Genomic DNA, 26,003 nt, shown 5'->3' with positions numbered 1-26,003 from the left:
GAGTAATATATTTGTATGTGTCAATGTACTTAATAAATATTTTTCAAACTAAAAAAATACTGCAAGAATATTTTCCAAAATGTTGTCATATCTCAAGATTAAATGATTATGGGGAATCTTCATTGTATTTTTATATATTTTTCTAGGTTTGTTTGTTTGCAATAATCATGTTTTACTTCCATACTTAGAAAATATATGTATTTCTATATACATATATCTATATATCTGTTTTTTTTCTAAAATCATTGCAGTACATTTTTTAAAATACAAGAAATGTGGTGGGAAGCAGGTATCTTCTCAGGAAACCACAATATCAAGGCCTTCCTGTCTTGAAGGTCTGTTGTGACAAAGAGCCATAAAACCAGTGTCCTTTTCTGGGGTGGTCCTCTTTTGTAAAGCATATAAATAATTTAGGAGCATCTAACTGACCACTTTGTTTCCATCTTTTCCCTTCTGTCTTTTCTGGATCTCAGCCACAACTATGTTCGTGGCTCCATTACACTGTTTATTATCAACCTGCATCGATCAAGAAAGAAAATCAAACTGGCTGGAACTCTCAGGGACAAGCTCGTGCACCAGTATCTGCTGCAGCCCTATGGGCAGGAGGGCCTGAAGTCCAAGTAAGTGCAAACCTGGAAATAACTTAGGAGTAAGTGTGGCAGGAGCTGAGCGGGGAGGAAGCTGGAGTTAACCCATTGCTGATGGTAGTGGTTTGCTCTGGGCTTCAGTGGCATAGAGTAGAACAAAGAGTGGTCTAGAGTCAGAAAACTGCTGACTTTCAGCAGCGTGGGTCAAGCCCATCTTTGTCTCTAGGTTTAGTACAGTCAAGGCAAGTGGTGGACAAAATATTTATCAACAAGGGTACTCTTGAAATTTGAGCAAGGCAGTTCTTCATCATGTCAGGTTATCACACTGCCAGCTACTTAGCATCCTTGGCACCTGCCCACTACATGCCAATGATGCCCCTGGTCACGTGACCACCCAAAGTCCTGGTAGTTGATTACAGTGTCCCCTCCAGCTGTAACATTCTGTAATGTTATGACCCCTTTTCATCACCATCTACAAGCCTCATGAGTGTTAAAGGAAGAAGCATGGAAAAGGGGTCAACGGTTTTGTCCCCCACTTTACAACTTTGGGCACATCACAGCTCAATCTCAGTTTCTCCATCTAAACAAAAGCAGAGAGATTATATTCTGTAGACTCTGTGGCCCTTTCAAACTGTAAAATTCCATGAGACCTCCTACTTCCCTCAGTCTCTGCTACAGCATATTGACAACACTACTCTACCAACAGAAAGCAGTTCCCCCCAGAGTGAGAAGGACCTGGTCAAGGGCAAGGCCATCCCCAGCTCCCTGAGCAAGGCCTCTCAGGAAAGGCATGGGATGCTCTGCAGACTGGGGGCGTTCCTGTTCCATTTCTAATGTTTACCAAGTTTAACAAAGCTGTAAACTTGGAGCAGGTGGCTTGCACTCCCACAGCTGCCCACAAATATTTGTGCTATAATTGTTCACTGTTTCACTGCAACCTTGGTGGCTTGCATTTGGCTTCCAACTGTATGTGCAATGGGAACAAAACACAATCTGGGAAGTCACTTACTGAGTCTCTTTAGCCCACCCTAGATCTGTATTTTCACATACTGGCTTTTTTCCCCTGGCTTCACGTCCATGGCCTCCACTTTTCTTTCTTCCCAATTCTACCTATAGCAGCAGGATTTTTGAGTATTTTTGTCCCTTCTCTCTCAACTTCCCAGTAGTTTATGACTGGTATGCTTAATTCCCAGCCTTTATCCTAGGCAGGAGACCCAGTTCTAGTCCCAGTTTCACCATAAAATAATTGTATGACCTGAGCAAATCCTCATCTCTTGGCCTCAGTTTCCACACCTGCAAAATTCAAAGATTACTGTATATTTGGAAACACCCTTCATAGCCCTAAAACTCTCATCCTGGGCCTGATTTCCTGAGGACCATGAATGCATTAAAGTCTCCTGCTACCATTCAATAATGTCCTGCAAAGCCATTTCTGGCAGAATGACTGACTCATCTGCAGTGATTATAACAGGTTAAGGCTCCCAGAAATCAAAGAGCTTAGGAACTGAGCCTGCCCAGTGTCAGGAAGACCATGTACACTACATGGAGGCAACTGGCCAAGTGTTTTGGTCTAACAGGTCAAGCTGTCTAACAGGTCAAGAGTCCTAAACACGTCTCTAAGTCTGTTCCTCTCCTAAAAACTACTAATATATCACCTCTCCTGCTCTAGAACGCAGTGGCTTTACCCTGTGATATGCCATCTTGGGCTATAAGCTTCTGGGCAGAGACTGTCAGGTGCATGTCCAACACCATGTCCAGTGTTCTGCTCAGTAACTACTGAAGAGCAGGAGTCTTCAGTGGTTCTGGCTGGGGGTCTCTAGAAAGGGTGTGGTTTCAATGAAACAGACATGAAGAGAAAAATGAAAGGAAATAAAATAAAGTGGTTTCAGTCTTGGATGTCTCTTGCTTTTGTAAGCCTCTGGGGCCAAACTCTTTGTTCTAAGTCTGCTAGTTCCTTGAATCCTGAAGCCACATTAGTTCAGAAATGGATGGAAAGTTCTGGGAGTGAGGGAACATGCAATTGCTCCTATCCGGAGGCACCAGGAAAAGGATATAGACCAAGTAGTGCCCTATTCAAGCCACCAGTTAGGCATTTTGGACTAGGATTTCAGAAGTAGAAAGATACCTGAAAATGTTTTTGATTGGTTGAGGTAGAATGATTCTCATTTTCTTAGAATTGCCATCCAGGGTGTAAAGATTTGAAATCTCTGAAAGGGTTTCTCCATGTGAACTCAGAACTAAGGTATGTCAGCTCTCACAGGAAGCACCCTGGGCCACTAATCAGACACAGGCTAGGCATCTGGATTCACAAAGAAGGTTCCTGCTTCCTGTCTCAGTGGTGAGCCAGTCATAAGACCTCACACACAAATCTCAACTCTTTACATAAGAGATTTTTCTCCTTCTAGGAACCAGACAAAAGGTGGGTGCTTTTTACCCTAGAGGATAGAGGTTTTAGAAACTGCAATAATGAGTGCAAGAGAAGGGTATTCTGCATCTGGAATACATATTTGTCAAGGAATGGCTGACGGCAATGGGGATATTTTGTTCAGAGAAGAAAAGTAAAGTGACTCGTGAGGACTTCTTTTCAGATACTCACAGAACTGCCAGGCAAAAGTAAACAGATTTGGCCTAGAATACTCCAAAATGGCACAAAAACAAGGAGTTCAATTTAAAAGAGAGATTTTGCTAAAAAAAAAAAAAAATGAATTCATTTTCCAAAGGCTCACCTTGTCTGACCACAGAGGAGGCTTTGGGGAGGTGAGAAAGAGGGCAGTATCTCCAGAGGTGCTCTGATTCCTTCCTGGGTGGGAGGTTGGGTAGGAGTGCCACTCCCTTCCAGCTCTAGAATTATATAATCTTCTCTTCTATTCCCCTCTACACCTGCTCCCAGAGGAGAAGTCTCTCTGGTCACTAGCAAAGGAGCTTCTTCAAGCCACTAAAGGACCACACAAAGAGGTTGTGCTACAAGAGCAAATTGTGGTAATATCTGGCTAATTGTTTTTCTAGAAAACCCCCAGCTGTGAGTTCCTCCCTGGCCATGTTCCCTGGTTTCACACCTTTCTGGAAGATGGCCCCATTTGCACCAGGAAATAGTTTCATTATGGATAAGTCAGAGGAGAGGAGCACCTTTGGGGAAGCTCTATCATGTACAAAAGAGAAAATCATGTAATCACAAATCAAGAAACATCATCCTCTAGGGAATGAGTTCTACCTGAGACATAAATATCCCCTATGTTGTTCAACAAATAGAAGCAATATGAATCTGTACCCCCCCCCCCAAAAAAAAGCCAATTTATATCCAAAAATAGAAGACTTCTTGGTGCTCACTTTCCCAGGGAAAAGTCAAACCCAGAATAGATGGTAGATCAGATCCTAGGGTTCTTCCCTGTGTGTCTTGCTCAATCCCATTTGGTGGGAAAAATAATCCAAAAGATAAGGAAAAAAAGGAAACAACATTCATCACATTGGCTGTTGTAACACACTGACCTTAGTGGATGCTAAGTATTCTGAAGTGAAATGACATTTTGAAGTAATTGGTTCAATCCCCTGCCCTCAGACAATCTGTGAGAAGCTATCTGAACCAGAGGATGCTCTGTGTGTAGAGAAACTAGGGAATAGAGTGGCCATAATTTCAATCTATTTGAGTGCTTCATCATATAATAACACAGGGACCCACTATCCCTATGGCTGTGACTCTATGGATATTAGCTTTAATAGCCAGTATCTCACTGAACCTCTGAACAATACCATGAAGCATGTAGAATAATTCTTGTCTCCCTTCCAGTTAAAGAAACTTAGTCTTAGATCATTAAGTGACATATTCAAGCATTCAGTTCTCCTTACTTCTAATCCAGAGCACTTTCTTCAACAGTGTGTTACTCCAACAGTCCAGTAACAAAATTATAATTACAGAGGACACATAGTTTGGATAACTGAACTCTGTCACGACGTTGTCTGGGTTCATTTCATTGTAAGCTCATTAGAGAATGAGTACATTGGAAGAGTATAAGGTTGCCTCTCTTTTCTCTCCTCCAGGCTAATTCATTCTAGTTTCATTAAATTTTCTTCTCAGGTCCTGGTTTCTGATCTTTCTTAGAAGTTCTCTGAGCTGTTTCTAAAACTACCTTCCTGTCATGGAATTCTAATAAAAGCAATTTTTTCCCCTCAGCAAAACTGGGGAAGTCCTTTCTGTTTCTTCTATTCTGTTAGACAAAGGGATTATTAAATACCAGGACGTACTATAAAGCAGTTTAATATGAGGTCCATAAAAATCAATCTCAGTGTATTATATTCCAACCCCATACATACAGGTATTGCCAGCTCCCCTATACCTAATGGAACCACCCTCAGAGGTATATTTCTGAGAGAAAGACACCAATAGGGGAGACTTTGGGGGAAACTGGAAAGCATATATCTTCGTCCAAATATCAATTTTGTATTGAGATCCTATCTTATGCTAGACATGGTTTGTTTTTTCAGCAATCTAACTTGAAGTGACAGTTAACTCTGACTGCAATCTTAAAAGAATGGTGGTCTTATAACTTGAAGTGCTCAGGAATTATAGGTAGACAAATTGGGAGAAAAGTCTGAATGTCAAGTTCAATATGAATGCTCCAGATCAGTATGTCCCTTGATCTTCCTAATGCTAAATCACACCATCACCTGATCTGCAAGAGTTATTTAATGTGTAGTGCTTAGGGGTGAGGCTGGGGGAGTGGATTCTGAGGCCCCTACCTTCAAAGAACTTATCCCTATTATTAGAAACAAACATCTAACAGGAAGCAACTTGTGGGTGGTGCCATAATAGAGGCTCAGAATTTCTGCTTTTGGGCTAATAGGTTCCATATTAAGGCTTGAACTTGCTATCTGCTTGAGCCTCCTCTTCATCCACCACGAGTTTGGCTGAAAGACTCTCAAGGCCTCTATAAACCCAGAGCCTACTCTTGAAGAAATGAAAATTTTCTTTTTCTTCTTTTTCCACATACTGCTCATTTTTTCCATCTCTCTGAGATATATAACTTTTGCTTTGATTTCACCCTCATTAAATTCTATATCAAAGAAAAACATTGGCATCTAACTACATGCCATTAGAGAGGTGTCATATGATGTTAGCCAAACAGAATGGTTCTGAAAATACTCAAGTAATTCCCAGGTGCTAAGACTAAAAATATCTTTGTGTCCCTGTTGGAACAGACTATATTGTGATATTTCGTTTTTGGATTCAAAACTTGGCTATTATGAAAAGTCCTGAGAGCTGAACTGGTCACCACCTGATCCACCATAATCGCTCACTAGTAAAAGGAAGCACCATCTTTCATTTTTGGACATGGACAGACCTGGCAAAAGGAGCTTGGCCTTTAGTCCATTTATTTCTGCAGATCCAAGACATCTATGTGCCTGCATTCTGTACTGCTGGTAGTAGTTGGTATCTGGATGATTTGAACTGTGGTCAACCAGATGTCCTCCCTGCAGGTTTCCATTATCTTCACTTGTCTGGGATCATTCAAATGAGTTTCTTTTTAAAATAAACCTCTCTATTAAAGTTCTTTAGTTGTTAAAAGGCAGCTTTCTAGAGGAAAAATTTCAAAGGATGCCTACAGGTCAAGAAGTTTCTTCTACAATGTCCCTGCCAAAAAGCCTTTCAGCTTCTGTTTGATGTTTCTGAGCTGGCCCACTTTAGGACTAGACAGCTCTGATTGTAGGGAAGATCCTCCTTACATAAGGCCAAAGGGTGTTTTCTTGCCATTTCTACCCCTCCTTTAGAAAAATTAAGCAGAAAAAATTAAACTTTTATAACAAGTTTTCAATATGTCTCCCCCTAGATTGCTAGTCTCCACACTAACCACTCCAAGATCCTTCAACCATTCCTCAAATATTCTAGTTTCCAGCCTACTCACCTTGGATTCCTGATCACCCAGGAATCCATCACTTTATAGGATCTGATCTCACAGGATTAAGGTTTCAATTGTTTTATCTCATCCAGGCTAGTTTGAAAAGGTCAGAGAAGGAATAGGAAATTTAGTATAAACAAAAAGAACATTTTAGTATAATTCCCCTCACCAACACAGTAGAGAAACATTTTAACATCTCTGCCAATTTCGTAATCAAGAATGGTATTCTTATTTTAATTTATAGTCTTTGAGTATTTGTGAGATTCAAAGTTTTTTCATGTCCATTAGTATTGTGTTGCTTTTATGAATTTTCTATGTCCTTTGTTTATTTTTCTATGGGAGTGTTAGTCTGTTTTATTAATAATGTATAACTTTGACTATTATTAGGTGATTTTCCCCTTTGATTATTTGTATTGAACTTTTTGCCAAGACTTTATTTACTACTTTTCCAACTATTTTAATTTTCAGGTATTATCTTGACATTTAAAAAAAAAAAAAGTGTTCCCTTGAGCCAGGGATATAGCTCAGCATGAAAGCACTTACCTAACTTGTACAAGGCCCTGGGTTCAATTCAAACTTTTGTTTTTGAAAAACTTTTTTTAAAGTTAAATCTATTTATCTTTGGCTTTGTGGTTTCATCCCTTCCACTTATATGTGTATGCATTTATATTCCTGAAATCAGATAAATATGCATCTCTCTCTCTTTTTAGCTTCTTTTTGTTTCATTTTTTATATCTATTTGTTTCGTCCATTTAGAATTTGTACAGTTATGGTAAGGAACCTCAATATCTCAATAGTACTGATGTTCAAGCTGAGAGTGTGTGAAGAAACCTATTAACCCACACAGAACTTCAGGTATTTGTTTTAAAATATCAGGAAAAATAAAAGAATCCATTATAAAAAGCAAGGCTTAGATTAAAGACTTCTTTTACCTTGGGAGAAAAAAAGTCCTGCTGGGGCAGATGCAACCCTGTCAGCTGCAGCCCTTTTGAAAGGTCATTCAGAGCCCTCTGGAAGAAATACAAGCCTCAGAGCCAGGGCAGCACTGAATGGCAAGAAAAGACCGGAGATTTACAAGCTGGCTGAGAGTGAACAGGAAAGTGGTACTTATTCTAAACACTAACATTTCAGTTCATGTTCCAGTTCAGAGAGCCTGAAATAGACACTATAAAAAGCAGAAATGTAAATATATGTGAGCATATATATTTCTAAAAATGCTTACACTTAAGGTTCTGAGGCAGTCTGTAGAAAAAAAAAAGAGAAGTAAATATGTAAAGAAATGATCCTTAAACATCTTCAGATAATGCAAGCTTACTCATTGGAACGTAGACGAGTCCAGATCTTGTGCTAATTTTGGGGGATTTGGGGCTCACTAAGAGATAGTGGTTATAACAGTGTATATGATGTTATCTAAGTAAATGATTATATGCATAGCTGAAAAATATATTGAGGGTACCAAGGAATAGATTCTTCTCTGCCTAAAGAAAACTTGAACCACTCTATACACTCTCTAACACATCCCAGAATTTGGGAGAAATCGAAGAGGATTTTATAGAACTTGCCTGTCCAAAAAGAAAAGTTTTTATTTTCAGTGTTCAGAGTTTGTTATCAGTGCTAATGCTTCATCTGATTGGGTTCTTAATTCATCCTGTGATGTGCTGCCCAGGTACTTCCCTTGTATATACTGAGGAGCAAATTCATCTCCTGGTGGTGCGGTGGGGGCGCGGGTAGTGATTAAATGAAGTAGTTCTACTACAACAGCGAAAATTCTCATTTCAGTCAATTCAACCCAAACCAAAAACCCTTGCCATGAAAAATTCATGTCTTTCTTCTGGGTTAAAATATGTGGCCTCCTAATATGGTACTCTGAAAGAGTAAGAAAAGCATTTTTTTCTTCAAAATAAATTCAGAAGGTAATGGTTAGAAAGTTATTTGATTCCCTTCCACCCCCAGCTGCAAATATATTCCCACCCCTTCTTCTACCAGTGCTGCTCAACCTTGGCTGCACTTTGAATCACCTGGGGGCTTTAAAACCCCAATGCCCACATTGCACCCCAGACCAATTAAACCAGAATCTCTGGGCTGGGACCCAGGCACCAATATTTCTTAAAGCTCCCCAGGTGATTCAAATATGTGGCCAAGGTCAAGAACCACTGTCCCTCTATAAACCTCTGGAACAAGGTCCCAGATGATTTGCATCTTTGATTTTCCCCAGATTTTGTTCTTCATTCAGGCACCAAGCCATTTTGCCAAAGGTGTGAACATGCCATGAGCCCCTAGAGTTTTCTATGGCTGAGTGGAAGGATCAGTGCTGGCTTCCCAGAGGTTTTATTGTTTGTTTGGTTTTAACTTCCAGATTAGTAATGTGCAGATCACTGTGCAGATTAGAGGATTATAAAATGCTTTTATATTTTACAGAGACTTGACATCTTAAACCAAGACTTGACATCTAAAACCTCAGAGTTTTCACTCTTTTTGTTTTTCCCGAGTTTTCCATTTGTTCTCAGCTCCAGAACATATTTCCTTCTAGCTCGCTCCACCAGCTGGAAACTCTCTGCATAGCTGTCCATCAAGGTTGTGGTCTCTCATCCTCAACCCCCCTCACTTGGGGACCCTCTTTGGAGGCAGGATTTCCATTCTGTCCTAGATGACCCAGATCAACACTGGCAAATGAGCATTTTAGGGCACAGCTAGCATGTTTCTGCACAGTTGATTGTAAACTGAAAGGTAGGGAAGCAGAAAATATAGGCAGTTCTTGGGGACTGAGAAGTGGCCCTTATCTTCTTTCTCTTCACCTTCCAGAAGCTGTGGTTTAGTGGTGGACAAATGCAAACCTCAAGGAACTACAAAGTTCTGATGCAGCTCACCCCTATAGCAAGGCCTAGGCCCCGAACCAATGTTCTTTGGCTGCCAGGGCAGGATGTGGCTCATTCCAGACAGGGGGCCTGGAGCACAAAACTGTAGACCAACTGCCAAACATCAGCAATCACTTTGCAGACCACCCCTTCCCTGCTAATCTTTGCAAGAATGGTCCAGAGTCATCACACACTTTGATCTTTGATACCTGTGAACCCTGGAACAGAGCCTGTGCCACCTGAGACATCTTATTTTTTACTTTGGAGAGTATACCAAAGCCCCTGATGTTATAGGGAACACTTTATCAAAAGCCAATAATACCAAGGTATTTATTTCCTTTAACTGATTAGAATAGGTATCCTGGGAGCCATGGCCATAGAGTAATGGAACTGGTTTGGGATGTAGCTTATGGACTACCTCATATGCTTTTCATGTGGAAAACCTATCTGCACAATGTACACAAATCTTCCCTCCTCTCTTCACACCACCTGCAGACTGCCTATAAAGGAATGCTGTTTCCCCCACCCTGCCTCTTCCTGCTCCCTGCAAATAGAGCTGGGGAAACCAGGTCCCTCCCCACAGAATACACATTGACTCTTTACCCCATGAAGGTCAGTACAAGAGACTGGGCACAAGGGAAGGAGAGACAATTCTGACTTGGGAAATGGGAAGTTTTCAGTGCTGAAGGCCCTGATAGAGCTGGAAGGAAAGCTCCTAGGAAATGCTGTAGGGAAGGTCATTTGAGGCAGTAGGATAAGCTTACTCCAGGTTTGGAAGTACACAAGTTCAAGGCTCATTTTGTCTTGGAGGTGGAAAATCATCTCATATGATTGGAATATAGGATGTTTTGTGGGGTGAGAAAAAAGCCAAAAAGATACACTGGGGCCACACTGCTGAAGGCCTTGAAATCTAGGCTAAATTTGATTTTCCTTCTCTTCCTGCTTTTTGTGTAATGTTTTTATTATGGTGTGTTTGGCCAAGCATCTGTATGTTTCAGTGTTTCTGTCTTAGAGAGCAAGGACTAAGTCTGTTATAATTGAATTTGTACAACACAAAGAACAGTGGGATATGAGTAATGGCCCTTAAACACTGTTTGTGAATGTTGGTGATCATGGCACCAGTTCTTTACAATGGGAAGGGGACAGAGTTAACCACATACTAAAGTCTCCATGGTTTTTATAGCTGGTTCAGATTGTGTACTGTGGTTTGAGCATGATATGCCTATGACATGGAGCTTTGAGATGGTTGCCGAATCAGATTTCTTCCCAAACTGTCCCCAGATGATTCCCTCATCTGTTGGGAGTTAACAGTATCAGTATAAATCTAGGTTTCTTAACTAGGCTCTCATCTTGTCTGCCAAGTGTGCTAAGTTATTTTAAGCCATTAGAAGCACATGGTGGAATCCCATTATGGCTTGGACCATTATTACACAAACTTGGATAGAACGCAGATCAAATCATGACCCCTAACCTAACTACATACAAGAAAACCCTATATCCCTTACAACTTGCCTATAAACCCCCCAGCTCTGCTTGAACAAAGAAGTCCTAGTGTTTGCTCTGGTCAGTGATACAGAAGATAGATCAAAATTCTTCATTGTCTTGGTATGCCACTCAGAAGGTAGAATGCAGAGCATTTGATTTCATCAGCTCAAAAATATCTCAGTGGCCAAGAACTTCACACAGGGTGTGGGCCACTGGAGGGGTGAGGGGAACAAGAAGCTTTCTTTCCTCCCTCAGACAGTCTCCTCTCCCAACAGTGGTAGGAGATTGGAATGTCTTGCCAACCAAGTTCCCTAGGGTGAACTCAAGTGTTAACTGAACTACTGTGGTAGGCAAGAAGGCAATGAGCCAAGTACTATTGAAAATTAAGAAATGAAAACAAGTCAATCTGGCAGACAAAATGACTCAAGCACACAGATAAAATAAGGCTGAGGGGGACCCGTAGGTGCAGAGGATGTTCCCCTCTCTCTCCCAGTTTGGCTACCAGATAGGCCCCCGTGGAGGAGGTTACATCTGATGGCCCTGGAGGGAAGAAGCGGCTTTTTGATTGTTACGGACAAAAAATACACAGGGCATACTTGAAAGGAGGTCATTCTCCCCGTGACTGTTGAGGAGTGGGAGCGCCCAGAGAGGATCAGGCCTTTGCCCCAGCAGGGCCTGTGTGACCAGCCGGTGGTCTTGCGGTAGCCTTGGCTCAGGACAGTTTCTAATGAACTTCCTCCCTAAGCTGCCCCAGATGCGCAGCCTCCCCCAGAGCAGAGCGGAGAGGGGAGCAGAGCCCTCTGTCCGGAGACCTGGCTGGGCCCCTCGGGCTCTAACCTGCCCCTGACCCGGGGAGGGCAGGGCAGCTGCGCATACCAGCTTCCTCGCTCAGCGAGGGGCCGAGGCCTCCAGGGCCTGCAAAGCACAACCAGGTGCGGGCCGGCGGCCGCGGGGCCCCGAGAGCCTGGCGCGGAGTCGCACGGACGCCGACCCCGCACCTGCGCCAGGACCCCCCTCTCGACCCCCGGCCGGGAAGCCGCACCCCGGCAGGAATCGCAGACGGCTCCCACGTTTCCTTAGCTCTAGGCCCTATTCCAGGAAGGGGCCCTGCCACGCGGTCCGCAGTGAAGCTGCGGTTGGGATTTGACGGACTCTTGTGATTTGCTCCCGAGAGGCCAGGCGCAGGCTCGCTTGGGCCTTGCCGGGACCGCAGCGAGGACAGAAGGACGCCTTCCAGCTTCCTGGGAGCCGTCGCGAAGGCTCGCTCTCCAGGCGCTGTTAAGTAGAACAAGAGTGACCTCTGGTGGCCCACAAGAAAGGGCGCTGGGACTAGGAGGGTGTGCGACCCTCGGGCCTCTCCATGCACATATTTATCCATATCTTCATCCTGTGGCTGGTAACCAATCTAGACCAGCACATTTTTGTCCCGAGTCTGAACTAAAATTCAGCTTCTGGCCTTCTGGTCAGTTTCTTTTCCTTCTAGGTTGTAGTTCTTCCACCCACATATTTATTTCCAGTATGTCTTTTATTGACTTCCACCGTGTAAGTGGGTGGACAAGAGATGGAAGGGAAGACAGTCACTTGCTCTCCTACCTAGGGGACAGTCTGATGAGCAGTCACAATATTGGTGATGAGTAATAGGAAAACACTTTGGAGGAGCACTTAGTCCTGATCTGAAGAACAAGTAAGGGATAGCCAGGAAAAGGAAGCTAACACACAGGGCCAGAATATGGAGGAGGTTCAGGGAAGTGGGAACAACGTAGACAAAACCCTGAGACTAGAGGCTCTGACTGGAGGAGCTACAGAATGGGAGAAAGGAGTGATGAGTGATAGGGAGCAGGAGTGGGTGGAAGAACTTCTAGAGGCAGCCAGAAGTGGACAAAAGGTCCTGCTCAGGGGCACTTTGGACAATGTTCTAAGAACAACCCAAAGCCACTGAACATCATCATCAGATTTGTTTGTTCAGGATCATTGGTATTAAACTCTGCCATAGCCTACCTATTAGGTATAAGCCCCCTGAATGAAAAACAGTCAAGCAAGAAGGGACCTTAGGATTCTACTGATGGCACCTTTCCTCTCACAGATAGAGAAACCTAGGTTCAGAGAAGGCAAATTGTACATGGCTGAGGTAGAACTGGTTTTCTTCATCTCCCACTCAAGTCCTCCAAATCTTCCAGCATGTACAGACATCAACTACCAATAAAACACACACTTCCTTACAAAAGTCATCCTGGGCCAGTCCAGAGGCCAGCAAGTTATCTTCAAGATTGAGAAAGGACCTGATCATTAGACTTGTACCCCTGAGACTCAGAACAACCCCCTGAGACTCAGAACAGTTAAATCCTTGCTTAAATGTTCCTGGCTATTGAGAACCATGTTAAAACATGAAAACCAGAGATTACAGACAGGTTAGGGGTGGGTAGAGAGAGAATGGCCTGGCCAAGAGGCTCCCATGGAGTCCTGGAGAGCAGAGGTCTTGACTCCAGATGGACCCATCGAATCCCCTTTCAAATAGCATGAAAAATTAAGAAAACAAGTTTAGAAATTGGAAAGTAACTTAAACTTTGTAAAAACAGATGGTGATAAAATGCAGTTGTCCTAATATTTGGATAATTTAATTGCCCTCAGCAGCTCAGGCAAGCTAGGGAATTAAGAGAAATAGTTCAACCTAGGCTGGATCATTTAGCATTTGGTTTGAAAAGCCATAAGCCAATAAGGAGATCCAGGCATATGATGAAAATGTGATAAGAAATGTTTTCAAAGAAAGAAACATGATCCTGGTGAACACCACCTGGAACTGGAGAAACAACATGAAATAATAGCAGGAGGTGGTCAGGAGGCCAAAACTGAGACCTAGCTTAGCCACTTATTAGCTATGTGACCTTTCCTGGGCCACTTAACCTTTCTGATCTCATCTCAATAGTGAAGTTACAAAAATAGTAGTATTGCCCTACAAATCGCACAGGACTCTTAGCAATTACATGTGGCAATGGAGGCCAGATAGGAATGCACTTAAGGCATCAGTGCAGATCTCAGCCCTACCACTTCCTGGCTGTGTGACTCAGGTAAGCTCTAGACACCTCTGAACTTTGATGTGCTCATCTGCAATCTAGGAATACTAACACCTGGACTGAATGAGACAAAATCATAACACATAGTGCCTTTCACATAAATGGTGCTCCATAATCAGTGATTTTTTTTTTTTACCACTAATGTGATTGTGTGCAAGCTTACAAACTGTTCAGTGTATACCAGGAATTATTGGTATATTTAGTATGATTTGATTTCACTGAGTAATCAGATAAATAGTGAAAGAAAACTATAAGCAGGAAGAATAGAATGGAGACCATAAAGTACATTGTCTATCTTTAAAATAAATGTATTTCTAGATAAAGACATATAAAGACTTAAGGTCTCCCAAAACCTTACTCATAAAATTAACTCACATTGGTTTAGCTAAGAGATGATTGTATGGATCGTTTTTAAGAATGAAAAACACTAGCCATGACCAATGGTCTTGTGTCAGGTTGGGATAAGGTATCTAGTGAGTGATTGTGAGAATCGGTGATAATTCAGATTTTATCTAACACCTCCACTGAGCAAGAGTAATTGGACTATTAATGAAATCTGTAAAGTCACTCAGTGAACCTCCAGGGAGCCTCTTCAGAACTGAAGATATTAACTCAGGAAGACTAGAAATAATGCAAAAAGATTCCAAAGTTCATTCACTTATTCAGAAACTATTAAGCCCCTTCTCTGTTCTTTTGGGCACTAAGGAGTCACAGACCAGTGCAGAGTAGAGCAAGCAAATCACTACAAAGCAGTGAGAGAAGGGCCCTGGGTATAGGTAAGTGTTGGGCACCAAGACAGCCCAGATGTGGGGCTCCTGACCCAACCCAGGGGTCAGAGGAGGTTTTACAGAGGAGGAAACACCTGGGCAGACTCTGCAGACCCATTGCACCTAGTCTGACAGAGGAGGACTGGCAAGTCATTCCTTTTGGCTGTGCTGGCATAAGGGTGCCAGCCTCTCCCAGTGTGAGGATTCCTTTGAAGTGTCAGTGTGTGTCATGGCCTTCCCACTTCACATTAATTGTCCTTTTAAAATTTTTATTTTTCATCATTTTAGAAGTACTGGGAATTGAACTCCGGGGTGCTCTATCACTTAGCTACATCTCACCTTTTTTATTTTTTGAGAAAGTTCTCAGTGAGTTGCTGAGGCTAGCACAAATTTATAATCCTCCTGTCTCAGCCTCCCATATTGCTGGGATTACAAGTGTTTGCCACTGCTCACAGCAAAATCTTTTTTTTAAAAAAAAAAAAAAGATATGATATTTTTTCCTCCCCACCAAAAAAAAATCTATCAGTAATTTCATAAGAGTTTTAAAAGAACTCATGTCTTGTTAGTCCCAGTGTCAACTGATATTTATGCTAGAAAAATATTTACTGCACTTAAATGATGCATGTATTTTAATCCCCACAGTATATAGATATTTAACATTTTCACTTGAGAAATAATTATCTCATGTGAAAGACTTTTTTCCATTCTAATCTTTGCATATGGAAATCTTTACAATTTCCTCGATATAACCGTATGCAAAGATTAGAATGGAAAAAAGTCTTTCGGCAACTAAGGAGACTGAAGTAGGAGGATCAAAAGTTTTAAGGCCAGCCTCAGCAATTTAGCAAGATCTTCAGGAACTTAGCAAGACCCTGTCTCAAAGTAAAAAATAAAAAAGAGTTGGGATGTAACTCAGCAGTAAAGCACCTCTGTGTTCAATCCCTAGTATAAAAGGAAAAAAAAATAGAAATCCTTGTGATAACTGCCAATTCATCCCTTGCCCACTGCTGACATCTGTGGTCCATAGTTAGGTTGCAGCCTGGGGAGACTGGCAGGATCTGAGATTGGATAGGTGGAGCCAGCTCCATCATCCATAGTGAAGTAGAAGGGATGGCCAGTTGATAGGGAGTTTGAGGCATGCAGTGACAACAACAGATTGCTCTGTCAGAAAGATGGCACAGGGATAGAGTAGGAGGCAAGTTCTGAACTACCATCATTGCAGTGAATGGAGAAAACATTAACATTGAAAAACATGAAAAAAGAAAAATATGAACAGAATTGATTTGACTTCATGACATCAACTTTTTGACTTGGGTAATTGAATAAATGGTGGTACTATCACAAAGGTGTTCTAAAAGCAGAGATAAAGACAAGGCTTGAGGAGAAGATTTTGGATTTGGATTGCATGGAATCCAAATGGAACCCATGGAACTGCAAAGTAGAAATACGCAAGTCTGGAAGGAGGATGTAGACTAGAGAAATGGCTGTCAACAGCTGGATAGTAGGCAGAGTCACTGCACCCTGGGAGGAGTAAACAGTGTAAGAAGAGAGTCCAAGAACAACGTTCTGGAAACCCCCACATCTAAGAGGCAGGTAGAGGGGAACAACATCCAGAAATGAAGGATGAAAACCTAGAGAGAAAGATCATGGGAACTAAGGGGAGGGAAGATTTTCAGAAGGAAGCCAGGAAAAGGGTCAGTTCTACAGAGCAGTCAAGTATGATAAGTATGATAAGTGTATCTGTCTATAAAATGAAAAGAATAACAGCAGAAACACATCTCTTACTTACCTAGCTCTTTATGCTCGCAAAGCGCTTCCATATTTTTTTATTTCATTTAATCTGCACTATAGTCCATAGAACATGCTTACAGATGCTAATTCTGCAGGGCCATGAGGTTAAGGGATTTGCCAAAGCCATCTAGCAAGTTAGTGACTTAGCTTCTGGAATTAGAGATTTCAGTCCAGGGTCTTGAAGGTGCTCCCCAATCACCCACACTCAGGGACTTTTTAATCACCCAGGGAAGAAGTCAGAATAGGGCCTGTTCCAGAATAACTACTGGTTAATAGTTATTAGATTTTTAAAGACTTGCTTGTCACATTGTTTTGCTCTTCCCAGAACTCAAAGATGTCAGTGTTCTGGGACCTTCTGGATCTAAAAGTGCATTACCTAATTTCTTGCACCTAATTCTGTAAGTGAGAAACCATTGAAGGTTTGCAAGCAGAGAAGTGATACACATTGGAATGTGTTTGGGAAGGTTAATCAGCATTATTGAACTTGCATTTGACTGGGCTTATGCCTGGTTGTTGGATATTCACTTCACCTGAAATACACTATGAAGACACAACCTGTCTGGGCTTTTTTGCAAGTGAACCCTTCTCTTCACCCTGCTTCCCACTCCAGTGACAAGAAGAGAGCAAGAGCTGTCTCATATTTGGAAGCAAAAGCTCTTTGCGAATCTGATGATGCCAGTGCTGACTGTCAGCTCTCAATTCTCCCACACCATCCTGTCTGGAGGCAGCCCAGGAGTCCCCTGCTCACTCATTCATTCCTTAGTCATTCCATCAAGGGGTGGGCATGCTGCTCCCTCTGGCTTGGCAGGTCTGGACCCAGTCCAAAGTTATCCAGGTGGGACGAGGCCTGAACCTCTTCTCTGCCTAGCTGTTCATTGGGAGAAATTTAGAAACACACTTATCTCTGGGAATTCACTGCTCTCTTGGGCATGGAGATGATTATCTCTCTGTAAACCTGTCTATCATTTATAGCACAGAAGGAATACCAAACAAAGGCCTTTATATTAATCTATAATATTTTATTCTCCTTACGACTCAGATGATATCACTATAGTACTACCACCTTGGAGGCTGTGCAAGGCCCAGAGACAGACATCACTATGCAATGTCGATTTTCTGGGGATGACTCACAACCTTTTTTCCAGCTGCTAGCCTGAGTCTGGCCTTTTCGACTAATCCATAAAACTGAGATACCACCTGGGTGCATGGCTGTCAGGAATTTCTGGGAAATTGTCCGGAGTCTGCATCATAGGCATGACAGGTGGCATTTCTCTCCCATCCAGCCTAAGATTAGCTGTTTCTCTTTTCTCCCCAAGTTTGAAATGGATATGATCTCCTTTCTCTGACTTGAACAAAAAGCAAGCAGGATAGGTGAATTGTGACCATAGATGCCTACTTTATTGCCTACTTTTTTGTGGTGCTAAAATGAAAACACCTGCCCCATCCTGTTAAATATCAAATATAAAACTCAGATTAGAGAAAGTAGAGTTGCTAGGTATATCTCTGACCCCCTTAAGAATAACCCTCTGGGGCCTGCAGTTTGTGGCTCCAGGGTGAAGCACTTGCCTAGCATGTGTGAGGCACTGGGTTTTATCCTCAGCACCACATAAAAATAAATAAATAAAATAAAGGTATATAAAAAAAAAGAATAACCCTAAGCCAGTAACATGTACAAGTAACACGATGCCAGTTATCTAACCTGTCAAATTAATGAAAGATGAAGTAAATGGAAGATTTCGGAAATCATCTTGAGCTTGTGCATCATTCCACCAGGGAAAACTCTTAGAAGTTTTAGAAATGACAGGCTGAGCTGCAATTATGATTTTAAGACAAAAAGGCATGAATCATTTCCACATTTCCAGCTTCTGTATCAGAGACTTTTTTTTTTTTGTACCGAGGATTGAACTCAGGGGCATTCAGATACTGACCCACATCCCTAGCCCAATTTTGTATTTTATTTAGAGACAGGGTCTCACTGGTTGCTTAGCACCTCACCATTGCCAAGGCTGGCTTTGAACTCATGATCCTCCTGCCTCAGCCTCCTGAGCTGCTGGGATTTCAGGCGTCCGCCACCACATCCAGCCTGTATCAGAGACTTTTTACTGATCTAAATGATACATCTCTGGAGTTAGATTCCCTGGGTTCAAATCTTGGCTCCTGAACCTACAAGCTGTATGACCTTGGACAGGTCACTTGCTGCCCGAGATAAGTAGGGATGATGATAGTTACTTATCTCAGAGGGCTGTCAGAGTGTTTGACAAGTCATTATGGTACAACAACTAGGTCAGCACCTGGGCATAGCCAGCATCATGTAAGGGCTGGCAAAGCATGCACCAGACTGATTGGCAGGCAAGCTGGGCTGCAAGACTTTGTTGAGAAGTCTCCTTGATAATCCAGTAATGAGGTCTGTGCTGTTTCCCCACTGCAGGTCAGTGCAGCTGAATGGCCAGCCCTTAGTGATGGTGGACGACGGGACCCTCCCAGAATTGAAACCCCGCCCCCTGCGGGCCGGCCGGACATTGGTCATCCCTCCAGTCACCATGGGCTTTTATGTGGTCAAGAACGTCAACGCTTTGGCCTGCCGCTACCGATAAACCACCCCCCACTCAGGAGCTGCCGGGGGGGCCTGCTGGGCTGCTTTCTCCCTTCCACCCTAGTATCTGCCTCTGCTGCCCCATCCTGCTGGAATCAACATAGATTTTTCTCTCCAAAGAGACTAAATGTCATAGTTTGAGCTTAGCCTAGGTAGCTTGCATCCATCCCTAATGACATCCTCTGTACCCATGTAAGAACAAAGGTATGTGTCTAGAGCTGTATGTTTTCATTTACACGCACCATGAAAGCAGGCTGATTCCCCACTCCCAGGACAAATGTTTCCAAACAACTCCCCATGATTCTGGCCACACTACAGCATAACTACAAACCCCCAAGCTGAGCCTATGGCTACTGCCCGCAGCAGAAGATGAGGAAGGAAAATACTAGGAGGACCTGCAAGAACCCATTCCTCTTCTAACCCCTTCTCTCTTGTCTGTTTCCTGCTGCTGCCCTGGGTTTCCTGATACCTCTCTTCCTGTAGGAGAGCAAATGGTGAGTCAGCTCTGGCTTGCTGGGTGAGCTGTTTATGTAATTTCCTGGCTGATGTATGAGTGTGTGCATCTGGGTTTCTGACAGTGGCATCCATCACTGGCCATTCCTCCGGGAAGCGGGTGCTTCAAAAGTAGAATTACAGTCATACTCCAGATTCTGTAAGAAGGTTCTTTCTATTCCTTTGTGAATCCAGATTCCCCCAGGCTTGGACGGGAGTCAGGTAACAATATTCATTGAGTAGAGAGCAATGTATCAGGCACCACAAAAAGCAATCATCATCCTTCATGTTGCCAGGAGGACAGAGTTGTAGTGCAAAGGAGAAAGCACGAGGAGACATCACACATACCCTGGCTAAGCAAAGCCAATCAGACCTGCCCCAAACTGAAAACCAGCAGGGCCTGAAAGGGTAAGCCCTTAGTTGTTTGGTTAACCAAAAACCGTCCAGAAGGTGTGAATCAAAACTTAGCACTGTGAAACACGACGAGACATAGCCTTTCCGCCTCTTGCCACATAGAGGAGCCTCTCCATGGCACTGGCCAGGTGGAAATTCCAACAAATGTAGTCTCCAACAGTGCCTCCTATCCTAGGCCTGCTTCTTTGAGCAGAAAACAAAGCTTTGCATAGCCATATGGAGGAGAACAAGAGAGCTGCAGACAGGTCTGATGGCAACACTGTGGAATGTCGGTGGGAAGCTTCTGAGTGAAGTGATATAAAGTCACAGTAAGGACCTCTATGATTCAGGAAGCACACGAATCTTTGCAAAAAGTTGCAGAGACTTTCTTTTATGTGGATGTGATTGTCCTCAGGATAAATGACATAAATGATGCTTCTTTTAAAGGAGAAGATACTTGTCCCTATCCTAGGGTGCTGACAGCCATACAGCTCTACTGTTGTGAAAGGCTAGAAATGGGGTGGGGATGGGGTTGCTGAGGAAGCACCAGGGAGGCTGCCTAAGACAGCCAAGGAGTAAGGATTGGGGCCAAGTCTGCAAAGTGAGAGACGGAAGATTCAACAAGCAAGGTGGTAGTGGATTCTCAGCTTGGAGAATCAAGAACTTGGGAAACTTAGAAAGCCAACTAGCTAATTTTATGTAGGAAAGTAGTGGACTTGGTTTTTGACACACTTATTATTAGGCGTGGGATAACAGCACACTGGTGTGCTAGAGCAAGCAGGAAAGGGAGAGCCCAAGGATGCACTGGACCTGCTCAGTGCAGTGATTAGCATGGAAACCTCTGGAGAGAGCAGAGCAGACCCTGAGACTGCCCCCTGCCCCAGAGGTCCCCAGGGTGCTTCCCTTAGCAGGAACAGGCACCTCCTGCTGAAGCTTCAGCTCTTAGAGGACAGGAGAGAGAAGTGCCTAGACTAAGGATAGGAAGGAGACAGGTGGACAGGCCAAAGTAGGGAAGAGCAAGGAAAGGAGAAATGAGACAAAAAATTGTTTCCCCAGACTCTGGGGAAGACATCCGAATCTCCTCGAGATGCCAGTGCAGATGCCACCTCAGGGCTTTCTGATAATAACAGGTAACCACACCACGAGTCCTTAATAGCCAGGCCCTGGCCTAGTTTGCTTTGCATATATAAAGCCCCAAGATGGAGTTACTATTGTCATCCCTATTTTTCTTGAGGTCCTTAGCTTGCCCAGGGTCACCCAGGGAATGGTTACTAATCCAGAGCCTATCCACTTAATCAGCAAGTTCAGTGGTACCCAAGTCACAGACTCACCCCTTTCACCTCCTGGTATGTTCTCACTCAATACATCCAGGACTTTCAGAGCTCCATTCAGACACACTTGCTGTAAATAAGTGTTGATTCTTCACTAAGCCTTGCAGAATATAGGTAATTCCTGCTTCTTTTGTCTTTCTCTGTATATTAAATGCTGCACCCAAGAAGTTTAAGTTTTGTTTATTTTTTAGTTAATAAAAGGGGAAGAGGGAAGCACTAAAATTTATCTTTGGAATATTGCAGTTCTAATTCTGCAACTCTCTCATGAAGAAGTACTTACATTGTTCAAAGGATACCAAGAAATCCACTCTGTCATCACATTCCGTTTTAGCACAGGGCATCTGTCCTGGTGCCCTTGGGGAGTAGGAGGAGCAGTTACTAAACCAGTGGGGGTTGCTCCATCTAGGAATCCCCTTCACACACACCCCTGAAGACTGCCTGTGGCAAACAGCATCACAACCCATATCAAGAGAACCATTTTCTAGGCCAGCCAGAGACAAAAGAGCAAAGTGCGTGTCCCCCAGACTTTCCTTTTCCTCAAGCAGGACACTGTGGAGATCATCTGAGACTTAAGAACTGCTTTATTTTAAACCAAAGAATGGGCTGGTGGACATACTGATTTGAAAGAGTAATGATGCAGAATGAGAATCCGTGCCTTTTGTTGAGATGGTTTTGTGTTCCTTCTGCCTCTAGGAATGATTTCCTTTCTCATTTCTTATCACAAAGGCTCAGAATAAATTCTCATTGTTATTTGGAGAGAAAGTCCCAATTCTTCTAATGCCCTGTAAAAAAAAAAAAAACTGCAACTGTGGAATATTAGTATTATCGCTGGCTGGAGAAAAGCTTGAAAATACCAGTGGAGGGGGAGGGGGCTCCAGTGGGACTAAGGCCTAGACCTCCTAGAACCATGATTCCAGCCCCAGTTCCACCCCAGCAGGAGTGTGGGCAGTCCCCAGGCAGGGAGGCCCAAAGCCACACACTCTCAGGTAGGACAGAGAAGCCTGATGGATTCTGCTATTACCCACTCCCAGAATCAGGGGCCAGCACTCAGTGGGCTGTTAGCCACCGAGCTTCCTGCAGGCGGCATGGTTGGGGCCCGGCCCAGTGCCTGGAATGGATGTAGCTACAGGATTCACCTTGGAAACCCACTGAGAGTGGCTTTGTTTCTAAAAACAAAATGTCAGCATTTAATCTCTGCAGAAGCAAAGGCAAACCAGGTGGATCCCTCTGATGGTAAAAACACTAGGACAAGGAAGGACTTTCATATTTTGAAATATCAATAGAGCAACCAAAAAGAATCGAGATATGGCTCTGGGAAAGCCAGAGAAGGAAGGGCAGAGTCTTGTACCTAACAGTTTCCTCCACACCCCTGTCCAGCAGGGCACCCTTGGGCTGCTCTGGACACTGACTTGCTCTTCCCGCACTCGCTCTCCCGTTCCACAGCCCCTCCCCTGCCAGCCTCTCTATCCCCAACTCTTAAACTTTAATTTTAGATTTGTATGTACTCTTTTCCTTAGCATGTACCTGAGTTGTAAAGAAGATAGTAAGAAGTACTCCCAAGAGAGCCAATGCTAAAATACAGAATTTTATTGTACTATGAGGTCCAAACAACCGGAACACTTGGAATCCCTCCCTCTGAGTTCCACTAACAATGAAATGATTGCTTCCATAGCTGTCCTTCCTTTATTGAATGCCTTCTTCTCATCAGACATCTTATTTATTCTTCATTCTGGGTGGTGTGGTGAGTATTTTGACTCTATTAGAGATGGGGAGGATTAGAGAAGGAGCCTGTCCATAGCCATCCAGGTGAAGAGTGGCCGAGCTGAGGTTTGGACCCAGGTCTTTTGGGTTCCAAAGTTGGCTGTCACTACACTGTGTTGCCTCTCCTCTGTCTGACAATAGACAACCTTTTCTCATCTCTGTTTGCCCATAGCTAGCCTTCTTAATACCCTGTGCATGTCCCACAGAGAACCCTAGCATGACTTCCCCCAGTGCCTTCCCCTTGATCTCTGGTTTAAGGAAGCCAACTAACAGCCTTGGCCAAGTCCAGACTCATCTTGGCCCACCAGTGACTCTTCTGGTCTCCCCCTCTGTATTTTTCTGTGGAACAATCTAAGGACAATTCCTGCCAGCCACCACCATAGGTAATGAATGGTTCTTGTATTTCTAGATCCTAGGAGGTAAGTGACTGAGCTAATCAGAAACTAAACACACTTTGTCCTCCTCAGAGGATACCACTCACACTTTCCCAGACTAAATAATAAATCCATGGACCATTGACCAAGGGGGAGTATTTGCAAATACCACCCTAAAAAAGAGAATAAAAATACAACAAAGAACTACTTGGCACCATTTCCTTCTATAGGCCAGAGCAGTCCATGTAAGCACTGGGAGCATTGGGTGGGAGCTGAGAAAGTTCCATTCGACTGGCTCGTGAATCAATCGCATAGTCCCATGACCCAGCAGAGAAAAGAAGGCACTTCCAACAGCCCACATCAGGAATATTACTCTTCTCATTATTATGCATGAAAATATTCTAGGATTCTTTTTCAAGTTGTAAATATTATGCAATAAATTATAATTTTGGAAGAAGCAAAAAGAAATCTTAGTTTTATTCATCTGGAAGTTGGCAAAATGAGTACAGGACACCCCACAGGAAAAGCTTTGTCTCTATGGGGAGGATTTTAACAGGTGTTAATATTTCCTTCTGGAAAGCAGATTATGTTATGGTATATATGAGCCTGGCGATCGCAGGGATTTGGGTCCATGAGGTAGTTTATATTTGGAGGTAATGTTTTGTGAGTAATAAAATGTGACTACTCTAACTTTCTGTTCTCAGGGTTTTCTGTGGGGAGAGGGAGGCATCTGTTGTCCACGTTACACCTTGACCTTAAGACCTATTGCTTGATGAACCAGCATATGCTGGGAACCTTTGATTGAATGGTGTGTTGCCCTCCCCTCTCCTCCACAAGCTCTGTTTCAACTAGTCTAGGTAGAAATTAAATCCTATAATTCAAGTTAGTTGTCTTTGATTATATTATTTAACAGTTAAATATAATAATAAGTAAACCCTAGAATCTCCATGGCTTAACATAATCAAAGTTTATTTCTTTCTTATAACCCACATTCAGTTCATCTGGTGATAACAGGGAAGGGGGTCAGTAGCTTTATCTTCCCAAGTCATCACTTAGAAATCTGGACTGACACAGGCCGTCTGCCATCTGTGGACTTCCCTCCAAGCCTACTCTGGCATCAACATGCAGTTGATAGATGAGAGAAAGGATCACATGGGGGCAACTAGGGGCCTCACCTGGAAATGGCACATGTCCCTTTCCCTCAGTTCTATGGGCCAAAAGTTAGTCACATAGGCCCATCTAGACACTAGGGCTTCAGGAAATGAAGTCCTTAGCTAGCAGCTACTTCCCAAGTACATTTCATGGGAAAGGAACATAGAACTTAGGTGTTGGGAGGCCAGAGAATGAGTCAATGGTTTTAGGTCCCTGCAGTTGATTTGCTATCAAGTAACTGTTACATTTGTGTGTGGTAATATCTAGATCAGCAGGACGTTTTTGCAAACTCCAAAATAACCTTTTTTGATTAGGAGCTTTCTTCTCCTCCCCCTGAACCCCCTCTTTAGGTCCTGCCTTTTCTAGTATTTGGCTGATTTTTATCAAAAATCTATCTCTGAGGCTGGAATTGTAGCTGGGTGGAACACTCATCTAGCACGTGTGAGATACTGGGTTCAATTCTAAGCATCACATAAAAATAAACAGAGGTGTATCCATCTACAACTAAAAAGAATATTAGGGAAAAAAAAAAAAAACTTGTTCCACTACTATCCAGTTAGGATACAGGTAGTACTAGGTGCTGCGCCCTCTACTGGACACGTCAAAAATAAAATTTGAAAACTCAAATAGCAAAGCAGGTTATAAGATCACTTGTAGAATCAGAGGCCAGACTCCAGACCAAATAAACACCCACATCCAGAGATCACAGCAATGCTATCCCACTGATTCTGTGCATCTCAAAAGAAAATTCACTCAGCCTCTATGGTTCTCAGTGTCCTTATCTATAAAATGAGGACTTCAAATTAAGTGAAACCCACAGTTACCTTCCTGTTGTCCAATTCTATGTGAGATGGTCCCTATTTGATCTGCTGCTGTTTTTCCAGTTCCTCTCCATGTGGTCTTTAGATATATTAGATACAAAGTTAAGTCACTGTAAACAATAACAACAACAACAACAACAAACAGACATAGACTGCCAAAAGAGAAAAAAAGAAAATACCTGATAAAGTGGCTTATACCCAAATATATTAAAACGTCAAATAAACAATAAGAAAAAGAATTAAATTTTATTTTTTTCTTAGTTGTAGTTGGACATACTACCTTTATTTAATTTATTTATTTATCTATCTTTTTATGTGGTGCTGAGGGTCGAACCCAGCGCCTTGAAAGTGCTAGGCAAGTGCTCTACTGCTGAGCCACAACCCCAGCCCCAAGAATTAAAATTTTAAATGGTCAAAGGATTTGAACACTTTACCAAGGAACAGATAAAGGTAGCATATACACACATGGAAAGAAGTCATTAGTCATTAAGAAAATGATTAATTAAAACTACAATGAAACGCCAGCACATCCCTAGCATGGTTTAAGTTTAAAAAGGACCATATCCAATGCTATCAAGGGTATAGAGCATCTTGAGGGAACATAAAATGGTACATGCACCTTGGAAAATGGCTTAATAG

The 26,003-nt window shown here is 42.9% G+C and overlaps 1 protein-coding gene across 3 annotated transcripts in view; it reads left to right on the top strand.

Annotated features, from left to right (window-relative positions):
- Hpse2 (heparanase 2 (inactive)) overlaps positions 1-19,041 on the top strand; it is a 657,082-nt gene extending 638,041 nt beyond the window's left edge. For all 3 annotated transcript variants that reach the window (XM_026394812.2, XM_026394811.2, XM_026394810.2), the window contains 2 exons: positions 474-620; positions 18,876-19,041. In XM_026394812.2, coding sequence (XP_026250597.1) covers positions 474-620; positions 18,876-19,041 — 313 coding nt within the window. The remainder of the gene's footprint in view (positions 1-473; positions 621-18,875) is intronic.
- The last annotated feature ends 6,962 nt before the right edge of the window (positions 19,042-26,003 follow it).

The sequence above is a fragment of the Urocitellus parryii genome, chromosome 5, assembly GCF_045843805.1.
Source record: "Urocitellus parryii isolate mUroPar1 chromosome 5, mUroPar1.hap1, whole genome shotgun sequence".
Lineage (NCBI taxonomy): Eukaryota > Metazoa > Chordata > Mammalia > Rodentia > Sciuridae > Urocitellus > Urocitellus parryii.
Note: the sequence above shows the minus strand (reverse complement) of the source record. Positions and strands in the feature narration are given on the sequence as shown.